This window comes from Odontesthes bonariensis, chromosome 24, assembly GCF_027942865.1.
Source record: "Odontesthes bonariensis isolate fOdoBon6 chromosome 24, fOdoBon6.hap1, whole genome shotgun sequence".
Classification (NCBI taxonomy): Eukaryota; Metazoa; Chordata; class Actinopteri; order Atheriniformes; family Atherinopsidae; genus Odontesthes; species Odontesthes bonariensis.
Window position 1 is genome coordinate 12,726,121 of NC_134529.1, and position 19,013 is coordinate 12,745,133.

Sequence of the window (19,013 nt, forward strand, 5' to 3'; positions counted from 1 at the left end):
AGGAAAACATACAACTTCATACAAACATTGAACATCTGGGAGGATACAGACTGCTTAAAACTCACAGAAACGGGAAAAAAAAAGTGTGGCATTGTCACATGTCACCCATCTGTCTCCTGGTTATTAAAGTCGGAGAACATCCGGTTTCTAATCCAAATCCATAAAGATCCCATTTGTCATGTGTGTGCATTTTGTGGTAATATGATATAGCTGATTTTTTTTTTTTTTTTACTTTTTTATGAATGAATGTAATCTGCTTTTCAATCCCCCATCTAATATCTGTGTCTGAGATGCCACATATACAGCAGGTTGTGGCCTGCTTGTTGATCTTCAGTGTGGTTCACTGCACTGATGGAGTGTGTGGGCGTAGAGCAGCTCTGGCTCGCTGATGTTCAGGTTTAAATGTTAATTGCAGGTTAAGCCATGTGCCATTTTGCTTGGAATTTTAGAAAGCATAAATTACATCCCAAGCACTCAAAACCAAGTTCACACAGGCCCAGTCTGAGGGTCTCGGCAGCAAAACCAAAACCAAAATCCAAACACACAGTGAAGCAACACAAACAGACACGGAAGCACGCTGAGGAAATAAGACATTTTGGGAGGTTGATGACCCACCAAAGGGTTGAAAAAGAAAACAGGAGCAACTAGAACTAAAAGTCCCTTCAGAAAGACTTCTTATTCAATATTTTCAAATTGATTTCTGTTCCTAAAAGGCAGCATTTTCAAGCAAAGCTGTGAACTTGAGACTTACGCAGCATGCATTGATTTTCACAGCCATTCACACTCTACACCTCTGAGATATTTCTTTACATTAATCAATATAAATAAGTGCAGTTATAAGGCCACCACACACACAGCAACAGTATACCTCGAACGGCAGTGTTCAAGGATCCAGAGTTCAGTGTGTTGATTTGGCCTCCAAAATAAATTTAAAAAATCACACAGATTGAGCACGTTTGGGATGTGCAGTAAAACGAGCCTGATGCATGGACTCCCCACCTCACGGCTTATGGAACCCAGAGATAAGGGCCTCATGTAGCCTACAAAGGGTGCGTAAGCACAAAAAAGTGGCGTGCGCTGTTTTTCACGTCAACTATCAGATGTGACAAGAGCGAAATGACCGTGGAAATGTGCGGTGCCTCACGCCAACTTCAGGTCTAGCGTGCGCACTTTTCTACAGCTGTTGATTATTTGGCGACAGATGGAGGTGATGTTGGGAAACTGTTATAATAAATAAATGTGAACACAATTTGTCCTCAGACTGAGTAATGTGCACATCTGAGACACATGAACAATTCACACTGATGAACAATTAACATACCCATGTGTCTGCGGTTACACGAGTGGAATGTTAGGCTACCATTAAAAACAATGGCTGCTTTAGCGGTATTAGAAGACATTGCAAATGGTGCAATTCGAAGAGAGTGCGTGTTCAGAGACGGAGAGGATTTGCCGGGTCATCAGGCGTTTTGAGGGCATTCCTCCTGGAACTGTGCGCGGAGTGCAACACAGCGAGGAGCCATGCGCTGGCTGTGTCCACAGGTGATGTGCACACTGGGGTTCCTAGGAAATGGGGCATTCCAGAGGGAGCTGGACAACCGATTGAGACTGTGCCATCTCAGCCAGGTATATCAAATTCCTATACAATGCAGTTGAACATTCAATCAATGTACAGATCATATGTGATGCACAAATGTAATTAACCAACCTTGTGGCGAGGTGCCCTGGTTCAACGCACGATTCATACATTCTGAGTAACAGCATTGTTGGAAACGGACTACAAGGTAGCACTGTGCGCAATGGGTGGCTTCTTGGTGAGTAGCTTTATTCGTGTAATTGTCCTAATATTATTCCCCGTGACATGCATTGCATGTGCGCCCCCAACTTCTAACCCGTCTTCAGAGCATCATAACTAGTTGGTGGTGGTTAAAGTTAGTAACTTGCAGTTTTGGTTAAACTACAATTTCTGGTTGAACTTCAGCTTAAGATCTTTCTAACAAGCCCCTGATCATCTCTGTGTGAAAATGTTAATGACCCTGTGCATAAAGTGTGAAATGTCTTAATCAGCCTCACCTTTTCCCTGGCGCACTTCTGCACGTTACTGTATGAATACGTCTGTTGTGAGATACACAAATACATCGGTATTTATCTTGGGGGTAATCAGAGTCACCCATATGTGGCCCTACCACCCCTGAGAGAGCAGTGTCACCCATTGTTGCGCCGACTCTCTGTTCAAACAGGGTGGGCCCCTCTTCTGAAAGTAGCACCGACATCTCGCTTTCCGTGAAGTTCTTCTTTTTTCCCCGTCTTATTCATTCTTTTTTCTTTATTTTCTGACCGTACACAGAGGGGAATCGCAGGTGCAGGGCTCATTTAAATATGATTTGCGTATTTAAGTAGGGGCGTGGACAGGGAGGAGTCGGGTGCTCCGACATGTGCGCTCAATTCCACGTTGATTGAGATGTACAAAGGAAATACGCTTGGATTCATGCGTAAGCACAGATTCATGCATCCAGATATTTTTGTGCGTAGGAGGGCATTTGGGTTTGAGCTACACCATGTTTCAGTAGGAAATCCACGCACATCTTTGTACATGAGGCCCCTGCTGTTCATGTCTTGATGTCAGATACAAAGGGATGTTGTCAGAGCTCTTGTGGAGTTCTTGCATTGACGGGTCAGAGCAATTAGTTTAGCACGAGGGGGACTAATTTAATAACAGGCAGGTGGTATTAATGTGGCTAATTGGCTAAGCTCATGCCTTAGCCTTCAAAACTTACTTAGGCTGTTTTGACTTTGACCTTTCTATTGTGACTTCACTGAGGTATGTATTCATATGAGCAAGTTCCATTTTATTTTTATGTATTGTTAAAATCTAAATGACAGCGTGGATTAACAAAAGCAACATGCACAACGCTGATTAGTAAATGAAGGTAGTGTATAAGTGAAGTCATATGCTGCTTATTTCAGTTGACTTCCCTCCATGTCCAAACCAGCTATTGGGCCACTGAAACTCGTTGTGTATCTACAATGTTGACAATATTATTGATGCGCACACACAAGATCTAATTTGAATGCCATTAATGTCATTAAGTCAAATGGAACATTTACACATGATGAACCAGAGGAAACTGCATTGAGTCATTGTACACCAGATCCGAAGAACTCGGTGTTCCATACATACTTCATGGGGGATGAATTCTTTTTTTTCGTAACTCTTTCAACAGGTAGGGAAACAATAGACATGAACATGCGTATTTTTGAAGATGATACCCTCTTTTACATTTGAAGTTCCCATGAAAAAAATGGGAAAAAAATAACAGGATTAGGGTACATCTAATTGGCTCATACTAGATGCCGTTAATCGTATAATTATCTGATTATTATATACTGATTGTCAGCAATTGTGAGCAGATGTTTTTGCAGTTTGCTGGTCTAACACACCACCATGGAGGGAAAACATAACAATGATCCTAAACACATCAATCTGGGAAGGATTATAAGGCCACTCAAATTATTTGGAGTCCACCGTTCTACAGGGAGAAATATTATTCAAAAGTGGAAAACTGTCAAGACAGTTTACAATCTTTCCAGGAGTGGACGTCCCAGCAAGTTCACCCCAAAGTCAGACCATGCTCTGCTCAGAGAAACTGTAAAAGTCTTTAAGAGCTAAATCCCAGACTCTACAAGTTAACATGTCAAATGTTAAAGTTCATGACAGTACAGTTAGATAAAGACTGAACAAGTATGGCTTGTTTGAAAGGGCTGCAGTATCAAACCTTTCCTCTCTAAAATAAACGTGGCAGCTCAGCTTAGGTTTGTAAAGTTACATCTGAACAAACCATAAGTCTTCTGGAACAATGTTCTTTGGAAAGATGAGACCAAAGTGAAGATGTTTGGTCATAATTCACAGCAGCACATTTGGAGAAAACCAAACACAGCATATCAGCACAAATACCTCCTACCAACAGTCAAGCACGGTAGTGGATGACTGATGATCTGGGCTTGTTCTGCAGCCACTGGACCTGGACACCTTGCAGTCATTGAGTCCACCATGAACTCCTCTTTATACCAAAATATTCTAGAGTCAGATGCGAGGCCTTCTGTCTGACAGCTAATAAAAGATCATTTGTCCTCATCATATGGGAACAAAATATCTCAGACTAGTAAATAACCAATTTGTCATTTCAATTTACTGACAATACGAACTGTTGTTGCTGTAGAATTAAAGATCATTGCCGACACATTAGTAGGATAAGTGGACTAAAACAGTCAACTTCATTTTGACTTTCCACAGCTGATATGGATAAATGTGTTAGTGAATGACCTTCAGCACAACAGGCGTTTAAGCAGCAATGCTGATGTCATCTGGAGGAGGAGGGGGGACGTGGGGGCGAGGAGAAAGGAGAAGTAGGGAGGTCCTCATTAGAGTGAAAGCCTCTCCGGATGTGTCACGGCCTCTGTTCAATAAAGGCACATGAAAAGGACAAAGCCAGCTTACCCACACTAACTCACACTCACAGAGACGGTTTTTGTTATTAGAGTAATGGAAGTTCACGCTTTTCACATCAAACACTACTGAGATAAAGAGTGTTACTGGAAGTGTAAAATCATCACTCTGTGAGATGCAATGTGTGAACAGTGAGACACCTTACTGAATAAGCTGATCATTGAATTACCTGCAGCCTTAAAACCAAAGTGGATAAACGGTTTTGTTTTTGTAAGACATTCTCACAAAGCTTCCAACTGTAAGAGTTTTTTTTTTTTTAAAGAAGAAAATTGCAATAAGAAAACAGTGGGAAAAGTGTTTTAAGAGAGAGGCGGGGTGAATCTAAGAATGTGGCCCCGAGGGTTGATGTCTGGCGTGGATTCTGAGAGGGCTCACCCAGGAACAGTAGGGTCTGACACAAAACGAGAGGGGGCCTTTTCACCAAGAAGATGCAATTTGCATGTAGAGCGCTGGACTGAAACTGACATGATGGAAGACAGATGTTGGCGGAGGCAAAGGTGAAACGGTTACTTCCTGAAATGCTTCATTACTAAACCTGTAATATTGGAAACATGATACTCAGGTCACACTTTTCAGTCAGGTGGCTGCTTATGAAATAGTTATTAAATGACACTTTATGCATGTCATGATAAAATAACAATCTGATTAAATAGTCCTTTAAACCACCCACTTGGAAAAAAAAAAAAAAGCTTAGAATTTTATATTCTTCTTCTCTTCATATTTTTAGGCGGTAAGATTTGAGAGCGTGGAAGTTTTGGGGTCCTGCCTCCCTCGAATAATCAGTCATTTTTTCCTCCCAGACATTCAGAGGGACCTGTCCTTGGTACTGAAAATAGGCTCCTCTAATAAAATATGAGTGCTAAAAATCATCATAAACAAATCTAACATGACAAACCAGGGATTTTCCAGCGCAATTCAAACCCCATGACAAAAACGTCCTCTTCGTCAAACCATCTTAATAGTAAATATGCTGTTGGAGCTCTACTGTATAACAGCATTCCTGTCTGTAGTTTTAAGTGTCAGATCATGACTGGTAAACACAGAGTTATTAGGTGTGGAATGTCAGCTATGACCGACCCCTTGTACTCTGGCTCCATGTTGCAAAACCAAAACACCTCATAATGACAGATACTGCACCTTGGGGTGCCGCAGAGGGGCCCCGGTCGCCGGCTCGCGTCCACCGTTGTGGAAGAAAAGCTGCTGTTGGGCAACGGGAGTGAAGTATAAATACGGCTTAAAACGTTGAAAGAGTTGAGGGAGAGAGGTCTCTTTTTGAATCATGAGGCGACGAGAAGTGAACACAGATGTACAACAACAAAAGATTATGGCTGAGCTCTGGGCAGGAAGAACACAAGCACACGTCTCTGGAGTTAATAAAAGCTTTATTTCAAAAAGGCACTTGATCCAAATGTTTGACCACACAGCTTACAATCAGATTACAATTAGTGGAATGAAACTTTAAATAATGATGATTCAGTCAAGTTCAATCACAAACTTGCTTTTAGAAGGAAAATACAGAGGTGCTTATTTTCTTTAAACAGCCAATGAATGAAACCAATGCATCCATCATTTCAGGCCTCAGGATCTGACTGGTTTATCACCTCTGCTGAACAATATCAGTCAGTCAAATGACTCACCGGGTACCCAACTAAATCATAACATAAAGTGTAACAGTTAACATCAACAACAAAAAAAATAACGTCAGATTATTTGGGGTTGATAAGCATAACCTGTAGTGATTTTCAGGGATTGTATAACAGCTTTCACATTCAGCGGTGTTGAACAGATGAGGACGCCGAACATTTTCAAGGCTTTTTGTGCGTACGCCAGCAGCTTAGTTAATAAACACGCAACATGTACCCAAATTCAGTTAAAAAGTTTTAAATCTAAACGCAGCATCAGCACCACCTTTTAAGACATTTGAGGTATTTTATTTTTCACCCCCCAAAAAAAAGAAGACAAGTGACATGAGAGATGTATGAAAACAAAGTAAACCTGAAAGAGGCAGCAACTCTTCCACATGTAGAAAAACAAGGAACAGAGAGCTGAGAAGCATAAACATACATGTGCAATATTTACCACGTGGCTGTAAGTCTTTGGTATATCAAACAGCTGTGCAAATATTCAGATTTTTATCATTATTTCTTTTGTCCAGGATGTGTCTTTAACCTGAAAACCAGACGATTCAGAGAGCTCAAGCTGTTAAGTTTGATGCAACGACAAAGCGGTGAATATGGCTTCCTGGTAACACATTTATGATAATACTGCATCAGCTCCATCAGATGTCTGGCACGACGGAATATCTAAATTGATATGGATGAGGTAATACCCCTTAGAAGAGCCCAGTGATCTCCTCTGTGACGGGGTCAAGGTCTATGTCGTAGAAACAGGGTCTGGTGGGCAGGCCGGGCATTGTGCTCATCTGAGGGGGGAAAACAACCACATCAGATAAAAGAACTCAAGCCTTTAATTATGAGAGTACAAACATTAAAGGACATTTGATTTACAGTCATCATACAAGTAAATCCAACCAAAACACAAGCATAAAAAGTATGTTCTTGTTTTGTCCATCAGTAATAATAAAAAATATTATTTCTAATTCTCTTCTCTCTAAACCAAGAGGTCCAAACTACAGAATTTCTAAACAGCTGGATGTGACTGAGGGAGAATAAGGAGCTGGATAAGGGAAAAAAAAAAAAAAAAAACTTCAACAGTCTTTCATTTTGTGCAAGTCTCATAAATCTGTCAGTCACCACACATTCAAATTAGAAGGTAAGATTACAATCTATATAATAACCAAAAACCCGATATTAAATCCTTCACCACAACACAGCTGCTCTTCACCAAAAGACAAACCACAACATTTAGCATCAGAACTTGTGTTAATTAAGAGTAAGATCAGCCCCCACAGGTCCAATAACTATAATCCAGACTCATCTCACTCCATGTCAGCAGTGATGAATTTAGCCCTAGAAAATGATAGCCTTGTTCTCACGGTCAACAAAAAAACAAATGACAAAAGGCTGCCCTCCTGGAACACGAGGCAAAGCTGCACACAACTGGAAGCTGAGCTGGGAAGCAGCTTCCTCCCAAAAATCCATCATCCGTCCCCACAACAGTGCACATTTCAAAAGTCTTTGCTCAGGAAACGCGTGGAGAACAGAACGATCCGTGACTTTGGCGAAGATGTTGGAGCACATTAATGTTTCACCATACATAGCGTACGATGAGGTCACACATATTTGACCAAACTGTTGGAAACTTTAGAGATGTGATGATGAAAGAGGAAAACAAATCTACACGGAGTTGAAAAATGGTGAAAAAGCTCCAAGAATATTAAATAGCCTATGCCAGGCTCATTTACGGGTCTGAAATGTTCTGCTTAAAGATGGAGGATGTTTTCTACGTCCTTAAGAGAGAATGGATCTCTTTGGTGTGATCCTTGTTACTCAACCAAATAAAAGCTATATGATGAGCAAAGATACAGGGATCACAAAGCTATGAGGGATGAAATTTAATGACCAGCTATGAACTCCCGATTGTTTCACACAAGACAAAGAGGGATGTTATTATTCGACTGGCTAATTTGTTTGAAATCATTCCAGCTGAAAGTGAATGTAATTGGTGGTGGATGTTTAATTCAAACTAGAACAAAAATGCTCATTATGAAACCAAACAACAAGCCTTAAAGTGAATCGTACGGCTTGACTGCTCATATGTGACACCCGGGGCAGTTGGTGCACAGGGTGGCTGTTGCTGGATGAATGGATTCAAAAGATCTCCATCCTTTCGCAACTACCAAAAAAAACAGTGACCGCGTAACATTGTGCAATATTTTCTGACTTAAGTCAGTAAGTAAAGTGCTCATTTACAACAGCTGTAAATTTGTTTAAAGCCACGGAAGGACTTTTCCCATAATCTGGTCCATGTCAACAGCGTGCCAGCACGTCTCGTTACTCTTAACAAGCTAACTTCTAACAGGGAGAACCCTGTGGAATTGCATGGAGACCGATTCAATAACAAGAAATAAAGTAGTGAAGCTCTCAGTGGAAACTCTCCCAAATGAGATTTGTGACATCACCAGGTGAGAGCACGTGAGTGAAGGCCAACGTCCTGTGAGCAACTAAGCAGAGTAAACTCAGTCTAAACTAACTAAGTCGGTACTTAGTAATCGACTTAGACGATCCAAATCGCTTGCGTTTGTGACATCAAAGGCAAGTGGGGGACTCTTAAAACACCAGTCGGTTCATCCCGTCCACGATCAAGAGTAAATCATCTTGCTCATTAAACAGGCACGGACATTCCTCGCATGCCACCCTTCTTCTGACCCAGGCGCCGTTTTATGGGCCCATTAGTGCAAATGAGACAAAAGGAAGTGAGCAGCGAGTTTCCTGTATGAGGAAGTTCGGCCCTGCAAGTAAACCAAAAGTACAAAACAGGGTGGACGTGCTTATACAACAATCTGACCGGGCGGATGTGAACAACCGACTACTGTGACACGAGTGTGGTCTTACAACATCCAAGAACAGCTTTAATAGCGGCTGAGTTAAACCAGGAGGACATCTTTTAAGATTTTAGTAGAAATGTATTGATTACTTTCTATGGATTCCATGTGTATGGGTCATCACGTTTCATCATGGCACAAGTGAATGCAGTTCAGCTAAATGAGCCATTTGCTTCATCTCACCATTTAACCAAAAGAGTTAATGTGGTAGGAAAAACAAATGATATAGACCTGAAGAGGCCACGAGCACGAGTAGAACAGGTCCAGAAGTGCAGAGTAAGTGCAGGTCAGCGTTGTGTTAGTGGTGCTGAGAGGAGGAATGTTCTGGCGTATTTGCTCTGAAGCGATTAACAGCTCATTCCATCATATTGTGGAATCACAGATGAGAACAGTCTGGATTGAGATTGCTTTGTTTTCAGGGATGGCAGTGCCTGATGATGATGTTCCTGAGGGGAGGTATGAGCCTGCATGACTGAGGTTAGACCCCACAGTTGCTCTGCGGGCAGAATTAGTTCCTTTTGGTCCGGGCAGCCAGTGGATCCCAGCAGCCATACTAATCTCACAGCTGTCTCCTTTAAAATAATTTATAAGTTGGATGTCCCTCCGTTTTGTCCCCAAAATTCGTGCTGGATCTAATCTTGGCAGTATTTACAATAATATCACCCAGGCGACAAAGGATCTATAAGTAATATTTTATTCTAACCTTAGTTTTTATGCTCTAGTCAAACATATCGATCAGTCTTGTTCGCTCTAGCCTAAGAAAACAAACTATTTGGGAAAACTCAGCACGTCTTCTGAAAAACCGATTCACAAAAAGTCTTTTTTCGTGTCATCTGTTTGGAATAAAGTGTAAGACATCGCATTTGAATATCAAAAGACACTGAAATGTGAAGAAAAAAAAACTATCAAAAGGTTTTAAAGTGAAAAGACGCGTTGTTCTGCCAGTGCCTCTTTTCGAGCCTTGGAGCAAGTTGGCACTTGCAAAAACACATAACGCTCCGTGGCGAAAGTTGGAAACCCCACTCAGCCAAATAAGTCCCTTCATTATCCCCAAACACAATGCGCCTTTGTCGGGGGAAACCCTCAGGGAGACAGTGTAGCTGGATATTTACCCCCCACGAACATGGAGAAGAGTCTTGATCAACAATAACACAGATTCTAAAGAGGCAACCTAGAGAATATAAAGGTGAAATCACTACCTTTGTATTGTGTTGTGGCGCAACATTCATGTTCTCCTCATCGCTTTTATTCAACTGGAGTATAATTAGAAAAAAAATGAATCGGTGCACAGATCAATACACCCACTGAATTTAATCTGGCTTTGCTCCCATTTCATATGTGCTGTATTGGATTTTTATCTATACGTCATTTTTTTTTTTTATAGGTAAAAAACTGTAAAGAATATCCAACCAGAACGCGTATACATCTGAACTGTTTGGGGTTTAGTGGAGCAGTGAAGGCAGCTCTGAAGGGATATGAATTCTACAGAGATCCATTGTTCTGCTTGTTACCCCTCCCTCACATATCTGAAGAATGACATCAGCCCCTTCCTGATTCTTTACCCTGTAAAGATCCCTAACCTTTCCCTGTATTTAAAGCTCCCCCTTCTCTCATACTCGTGTCCTCACTGAGTGAGCTCTTTCCACCACTTTAAATCAAATGAGACTTTCAATGCTTTGCCAGTTGACAATGAAGAAAGCAAATTGCACAGAAACATTTTCAGGTAATTCTATGGTTCTCGACAAGCTTATGTCCAGTTCCCGTTTTCCTCCGACGAACTTTCTCATGGAGGGTTTCCAGGTTTGAAACTTTTATAGTTTAAAAAATCTGAAGTATAGTCCTGAGCTTTACAGCCAATATCAAGTACAATTTAAGAGCTGCACTTTTGGAGCTAAAATAACAGAACTATAATGCTTTTGGTCTGATGCCCACACAGAAACTGGGCTGGGCCTTATCCCTCTAAAACCTGCATTCTAAAAAATGTAATCTATGGATGAGCCTGTCAAGACATCAGTTCGGCACAAAGAGTTCAAAGAAAAATGCAGAGACTCCCTTTGGATTAGAAGTCATAGGTCAAGGGTTGTCGCTGTTCCAGCGGCTCCGTGGGCCACAGCAGATCAAAGGCAGGTTTGGAAGAGTGGACGGACGCCACATCCAGAAACAGCAACCCCTTCCCAGCATGGCCAGTGTTTGACACCTTCACCTCCGACTATGAAAACCGGACCCTGAAGGCATACTGTTGAAACAGCGGGGGGCAAAATACTCAGGAAGCTGCTTCCTTCCTGCCCCGCCCATCCTTGACCAAGAGGCTCTAGCCAGCTCTTTCTGCTCAAACCAGCAGTTGTCAGGAAAAGAAAGGGGGCAGGAGCCAAACTACACATCTTGCTCAGAAATCAACTCATGGGAAGGATTAAGAGCAGTGAGATTACAGGCACCTATGATCATACAACAAAAGGTTCGGGGAGTCAAAGACAGAGTTTCTGAGGCAAAGTTTAAACTTGCATTTGAGGACACAGCGACAAACGAATGATTTCCATCAGATAAGGGCCTGAAAATCACGGCCATTCAGTCCGACTCCATTGTTTACAGACATTTCTTTAACGTCACAGAACTTTTCAATGATGTCATTTACCCAAAAGAATGACACCGTGTGATTTTTCAATTTTACATTGAGAAACATCGTTCTTAAAATCTTGAGCCGTTTACTTCTGCTGTATACCACCAAGAGGAGAGCCCCTCCTCATCTTTGCCAGGATTCTCTTTTTATAGCATGTCTTGATGTTGAACTCCTGCCAGATAACCTAATTTGTTATGAGATGCTCCATAATCACCAGCATTACATAAACTCCCCAGTTCTTTGGTGTCCTGGTCTGAATTTGAAACGTGGTGCTGGATTCAAATTCAAAGAACCTGTTACAGATTTACATACCGTTCCCACAAGTGGGTAGATGAAGCCAGCACCAATGCTGGCACGAACATCTCTGATTGGCAAAACAAATCCAGTGGGTGCACCCTTCTTGTCAGGCATGTGGGACAAGGACAGGTGGGTCTTGGCCATGCAGATGGGCAGTGAACCATAGCCCTGGTTATGAAGGGAAAAAAAACAAAAAACAGTTGATGCGTGTTGGTGGGGAGACAGAGGACAAAGAAAGGAGATGAGCTACGTGACTCCCTTCAGTGTGTGACCCAGTTATCAAAGCAGCAGAAGTGATCTCACTTGTTGATTGTAGTAATCAATCTTGCCGTTGGCCTCCGGAGACAGTTCGATGTCGTCAGCCCCATACACTTTCTGGGCTATTGTTCTGATCTTCTCGACTATCGGCATCTGTGGGAAAGGCGGCGCATCAGTAACAGGTGGATACACAACGACGTTTAAGGCAAAGGAAAGTAGGGTAATTAGATTTGGTGAACTGAAGACACATCTGTGGGAAATTTAAGTGAAGAAGTTGATGAAGAGAATTAAACCATTTTAGTCTTTTATGTAACACTAAATATACTTTTGTTCTGCTCTTCAGCAAAAAAAAAAAAAAAAAAAAAGATACTATTTGTTTACTCTGTCACACAAAGGATGTTTATTAATGATAAACAACTGGCATCTATTCCTTGAATTTGTCGAGTTGCATAGGAACAAATCCATGTTCTGTATGTTGTTTGATCTCCAGAACCGTAGCTTGTTGGGGAACATTGTTTTACAATGCCTGAACTATGGAAAAGTGACCAAAAGTCAATGGAGAAAACCCTGTGCCGTCACCTGTGGGGCAAAAATATAGCTACGGTTTCTGGGCCTAACCTGACGAAGGATGATGATTAGGGGTGGGTATTGGCAAAGAAGTCACGATTCGATTCGAATCACGATTCACATGCCACGATGCGATTCTATCACGATGCATCACGGTACTTGAATTATTGCGATGCATTGCGATATTTTCACTGAACATACTTAAAAAAAAAATACAGCCATTACCAGTGGCTGACTGGCTGTGTATGATCTGGATAGTGTCTTCAATTGATACATAACTCAAAGCAAATCAATTCATAACTGTATTTATTGAAACAACTTTTGGAGGTATTGCCATTAAAACAAATATTACTGGACACAAATATTACTATTACTGGACACACTCATCACAAAAAGTGCATAGGATTTATAAAACTTAAAATAATAAAATAGGGATGATCAGTACAGACAAAAAAAGTGCATAGGCTTTTTATACAACTATAAAAAATATATACATATATTGCAAACATCCCTTGCAGCGAAATGCATCAATTGCATGTGTCCTATCATTAAAGGCATTTTTTAAAAATAATCGATACGTGGCGTCCAGAATCGATGCAGTAGATCGCGAAAATTAGAATCGCGATGCATCGTCATGACGATTATTTTGCACACCCCTAAATGATGATGATGTTGATCCGTGCTGCTCACGGGGGAAAAACGAAATTCTTTCAAATTAGAATTGAGCCTGGTCCAACCAAGCATCCGGTGCTGAGGTCAGAACTGTTGTAATTTGGCGCTAGATAAATAAAAAATTAAATTGAACTGTGCATCTGCAGTGCTGACTGACCATAACTGACCTCGCACTTGAAACAATATAAAGAGTGATCACTGAGCGCCAAGTCATTCCGCCTCCGTTATTGGACTAAAATTAGGAGCTATTGAATTAGTGCTTATTGTTGGACTCTTGGTATTCGAGCACATGCATACAGTAAATGGGACAACGCACACAGACAAACAGTGTAACAGGAAAAGTTAATTTAAGTCACAACTACCTAATCTCACTAACTGGAACCAGCTGATGTTTTTAACTTCAAAAAACACTTTAGTAAAAAAAAAAAAAAATTAAAGTTATTTACTACAAAAAAACCCCCAAAGGATTCAATATTGAAAAAGAGGGTTAGAAAGACTGACTTTTAAAACACACGCAAAGGCACAAATGTGTGTCTTGTTAAATGCCAGATCGGTAATTATCAGCAGTTACAACTCCACAAAATGCTGATTTATCATATAGAAGATCTGCACTCACCTCTATGTCGTACAGGAACTGGAAGTTTGTGGGTCTGTGGGCCGCCTCATTCACAGCCTGAGCCAGCTCTAAGCAACCTCGCCCACCCTGAGACCAGTGCTGGCACGACACCGCGGCAGACGCCCCACACTCTTCCGCCATCTGACACACGAGGTCAATCTCTGCCTGGGTGTCAGTCCTGAGGGATCGCAAAGGGAAGAATTCTTACAAGTGCTCGGTGGCCATGCCAACAAGTTGGTTTCAAGATACAAAATGACATTAGCAAAAGCTTCAGTCTAAGGAATGTGTTGACTTTTCCATGATTTCGTTAACTTTAAAACAGAGAATTTGGTAACAAGATGAAAGGCTTTTGCAAATGTTTGCATGCGTCTTACTGGAAGGCATTTAGGGCCACCACTACTGGTATGCCAAACAGATGCGCTATCTGGATCTGCTTCCTGAGGTTGCTACGACAACCACCTGCAACCAGGCTCAGATTCTAAAGGAAAAAAAGACAACAACACAGAAGTCATTTGGTTAAAAAAATGACTTGAGAATTTATTCAGAAGGTTTTCTTCTTATGATCGTTATTTGTTTAAATTAGTGCAAAACAAAGTGGACCAAAGAGCTTGAATGCTTTGCAGCTAGAAGTGTACTGTTGTGTACTTGTACTTGTACTGCTTTCACTTTTCCATGTGTGCATGAGTAAACTATGATCTGCTTAACACTTCCTGTGGTCGTTTTTTTCCCATGTTATTCCAATTTATTTTCTGTGTGTGTGCGTGTGGCCACAGACTCTGATAAGTAAGAGAAGTAAGGCCATACAAGTTGCATAAATTAATTTCCCTGGCTTTGCTTTCTCCAGTTCCTCTGGCTCTTATAACAGGCCTCACAATCAACTTCTAGTGCTCCATTATTTACTCAGCTGAATCTGCCTCAGAGTCCAGGGATTCTGGCCAGGTATGGATAAACTCCCGCACACACAAACAGGATCCAAGCTCCACTCTGCCAAGTCTCACAAACCACATACAAATGTTCCATTTGAGCTGTTAATCAAATAACCATGCTCATGGACAAAGAATTTATGTATATTGGTGGAGCTTTGAATGTCAGTGAGATTACAGCAGGAAGCCTGAGGCAGATTGACTCGGTACAATTTGAAACTTCTTTATTGCATCACACAAATCTCTTTAAATGGTGTCAAATGAAATCTTATTTCCAAAGCTTTTCTTGGCTTGTGGCAAACAGTCCTCCTTTACAGAAAGCCATGGGCAGAAAGACACACTGAGGACATGCGGAGAACATGGAGCACCACACAATCAGTCATATATGGCAGGCATGGTAGTTGGAAGAAAAAAGACAACAAAAGCTACGCCATACAGACACACCAACAGATAATGTTAACAGAGTTTGAAAAGCTTTAATTCAGCTGATTACATCCTGTCCTTCTGCCTAAATGCAATTAAAACAACCCAGGCCAATTACTTTAACTTAATTGGAAGCAATGTTCCAAACCACAAACTCAAAGAGCTCAAAACATTTTTGTAGGTTTATCTCATCTTCATTCAGTTCGTCAATGCTTCCACACCTTTATATGAAAGAGTGTTAAAGTGCTCCTATATGACTCATACCTCCTCAATGTACTCTCTGGGAAGAGGCGCACCTGCTGATACCTAGAAACACACAAGCACAGCAAGTCACTACAAACAGCATTCACTTTTTCAAGTGTCTTTTATTTTCCATTGTTTTTGGACACGTTTGTTTATAAGAGAGAACTTCTGGGCTCTTATCCTCATTCTTCATGCCTTTATGAGTAGGAGTAAGCTTCGTAATATTGCTCTTATTATGAGGCATTTATTCATGAAAACTGGATGCAGACATATCCTAAAGCCTTGTTTAAAACTAAAATCAAAAAGATTGAATTTTTTTCCCCTCTCAGAAATCTCCAAATTTAAATAAAACATCAGCTTGAGCTTACGGTGTGTGCACGTGTTTTGTGTTACTCCGAGTGTTTTTAAGTAAAGAGCAACTCTAAAGCTGATAGACCGAGTTGGAACTTACAAGAGAGTTGTTGTTTGTTGAAATGTCCAAAAAAGGAGTGCAACTTTCCACAACCACTTAGGATTACTCAATTTATTTGTCTCTCCTGAGTTCCAAGTCTTCAACAAGAAAGTTACTGTTGGGGAACTGAAAATCTGTGGATGAGTGTGCCATAGCCTACGTCAGGCTGTTGGAAGCATTCAACTACAGATTATTTCACTGAACTGCTTCAGAAGAAAATCTACACATTAAAGGCCATACACTGAATTCACTTACATCACAACTGCATGGCAGACAGCATATCTCACAGAAATCAAACATTTCAACGTGTTAACCATACTCCATTAGCTTACATTTGGCCCGCCACCGTGCATCTTCAGCGCTCGAACAGTTGCCACCAGCACCACCACACTGGGCCTCAAGCCTGAACCTCGACATTTGATGTTGAAGAATTTCTCCATCCCGATGTCTGCTCCGAAACCTGCTTCTGTCACTGAGAGAGGAATGGTAGGTTTTGATATATGACACAAACACAAGCTTGAAGCTGTTTAAACACGTCTGCCCATAAGTTCTAAGCATATAAACACGGCAAACAGTGAGCAAACGGTGTTCCCTGCACAGCACCGGCAGCTGGAGCAGCAACAACGGGGGGGGGGGGGGGAATACGTGATGGAGTTCATCATCCATGAAACAAATTACAGTGATTCTAGAAAATTGCTGACCTGATGGTGAGCCTGTGATATGTCTGTACTCCTCACTTGTCTTCACTTGTGTTTCTTATGTTAAACACCATCTTTGACCGAGCTTGGCCTCAGAAAAACAAAATGTAAATAAACTCATGGGCTCCATCAGATGTCTTGAAGAGCCATGGGAATAAGAGGGGACGGCTTTCTGGCTGAACGGCAATACTGTACTGAGTGATGGGCTGAGTGTAAGGGCCCCTTAAACAGATGGAGGGCCCCTGAAGTGAACAGCCCTGTGCACAGGCCTCTTGAACAGGCTCCAAACAAAACAAACAGTCCACCTGGACTGACAGCTTTGTTAGGATAAGGTTTTCTGTTACTTGTCCTTTGTCGAGTGTGAGTGTGTGTGTGTGTGTGTGTGTGTGTGTGTGTGAGAGAGAGAGTGTAGGACTGTGTGCATCTGTACTCAAACAGATAAAATATTGAACATGTTTCGTGATGTTTTAACAGCCTACGCATTCAATCAACGCATTTTCCTTGCACAACCTGATAAACCTTGTGGAATACCGTCAACGCAGTGCTGCAAGGCAAAAACTACGCCACGAAAGATGTGAGTTTAACGTCCGTTTCTGTGTGAACTGCAAAGCTCAAAAAGCAACATGACATATTGTTTTACTTTTCAGATAAATCAAAACGTCCAAAATGATTGAATGTGGAAATGAGTGACAAAACTGATGCTCTTACTGTCTGACCTAAAACACATTTGTAGCATTTTGTTTTGCATTTTCAGATGCTACGCTCAATAAAGTAAGCCCATATATGCGTTTCATTTAATATTTTTTTTTTTAAATGCTAATTAGTTCAGCACAAAGCTTTCTGAACTCTGTGACACACATCAGAGGACCAATAAAGTCTTCAAGTGCAGCGTGAATTTTTTCCATCAGTGCATTGTCGTGACATATCATGTTAGCAACTGATGACACATGTGGACCAGTTTAACTCTAAACAAGCCTTTTTTTTTTTCATCATCATTTTTTTTTTCTAATTGATCTTCTTATGCTAAATCTGGAATGAATATGTACAAGTACACAATTATGACTTACAATTGAATCAAGGAGAGTCAGAGAACAATCACATGACAATCATAGGGGAAATGAGGGAGGAAAATCCTTGTTTTAACGTCCAAGGCTATTCACCCACATAACCACTTAATTATTACCACTAAAACCGATTAAAGTTAGAGAAGAAGAAGGCTAGAATATCATTCACAAAACAGAAACTCATCTACGACTGACCTCCCTTCTGAGCTTGCCTCAATCCTTTACAAACCAGTCCTAAACAAGTGTTTCTGCTTAGATCGGGTTCAGATTGTTCAGGATAGCAGTCCCTTGCCCAAACTAAACAACTGCAGGTACAGCAGATGCTCAATAGCCCAATGTATGCGACAAGTCAGAGCGCCTCCCAGAATCGGACAGGTGATGGACGTGGAACCCTTTGCAGTGTCATGATTAGATAATAGACAGGTGCTCTCCTTCCCTGAAACAGGAAACCACTTCAGGATGCACCTCACTGGATGAACACTTTCACTTGCAGGCTAAAGCAGACAAACGTTGCAGCCAATTAAAAAACTTAAACCTTTTTTTTTTTTACTTTCAAAGATTTTTGGGGGATTTTCAGATGCAGTGAAAAATAAGCCCTTTTACTTGAAAGATTGTTTTATCAATGACCTTCACTATGACGCTCAGCACGGAGGACAAGGACTGAAAACATCGACTGTTTCAAGAAAACATTTTACATAAGATGTTTCGCTACAAAACGGTAATTTACTGGAATGTGCAGCGCTTATGTCCTGCACATGATAAAGCTTATCACTGAGACCTTCGTGAGGAAACAAATGTTTCATTGACGAAATCTATCATCGTTTGTTTCTCTGTTTTAAATCACTTTAAAGAGGGACGGGAGGGAATGGAGTTTCAAAACATGAAAAGCCAGATCAATAAAGACAGTCTTCTGGGTACAAGATAAATGAAAAGAAAGAAAGGGGAAATATCATGACTTAGGACATAACTGAACAGTTTCTGGGAATATGCGGCATATCTCAAGACTGAATTTGTTTTTTGTGTCTCATCTGCATTTGTGTCTTTAAGAGCAACAAATAAACCTGAAGGATGAGCGAAATAATGGAACCGGACTCATTTAGACAGACGCTGACAGGGCGCCGTGTTTGTTATTAGAACCACATTACAGCTTTGGCTCCGAACACTGACCAAGCC

The 19,013-nt window shown here is 41.2% G+C and overlaps 1 protein-coding gene across 2 annotated transcripts in view; it reads right to left on the minus strand.

Moving 5' to 3' along the window:
- Positions 1-5,878: 5,878 nt before the first annotated feature.
- Positions 5,879-19,013, minus strand: part of mthfd1l (methylenetetrahydrofolate dehydrogenase (NADP+ dependent) 1 like) — a 36,329-nt gene continuing 23,194 nt past the window's right edge. For both annotated transcript variants that reach the window (XM_075459322.1, XM_075459323.1), the window contains 7 exons: positions 16,411-16,550; positions 15,649-15,690; positions 14,413-14,516; positions 14,039-14,216; positions 12,229-12,336; positions 11,941-12,093; positions 5,879-6,929 (listed from right to left, as the gene is read on the minus strand). In XM_075459322.1, coding sequence (XP_075315437.1) covers positions 6,840-6,929; positions 11,941-12,093; positions 12,229-12,336; positions 14,039-14,216; positions 14,413-14,516; positions 15,649-15,690; positions 16,411-16,550 — 815 coding nt within the window. In that variant the 3' untranslated portion in view covers positions 5,879-6,839. The remainder of the gene's footprint in view (positions 6,930-11,940; positions 12,094-12,228; positions 12,337-14,038; positions 14,217-14,412; positions 14,517-15,648; positions 15,691-16,410; positions 16,551-19,013) is intronic.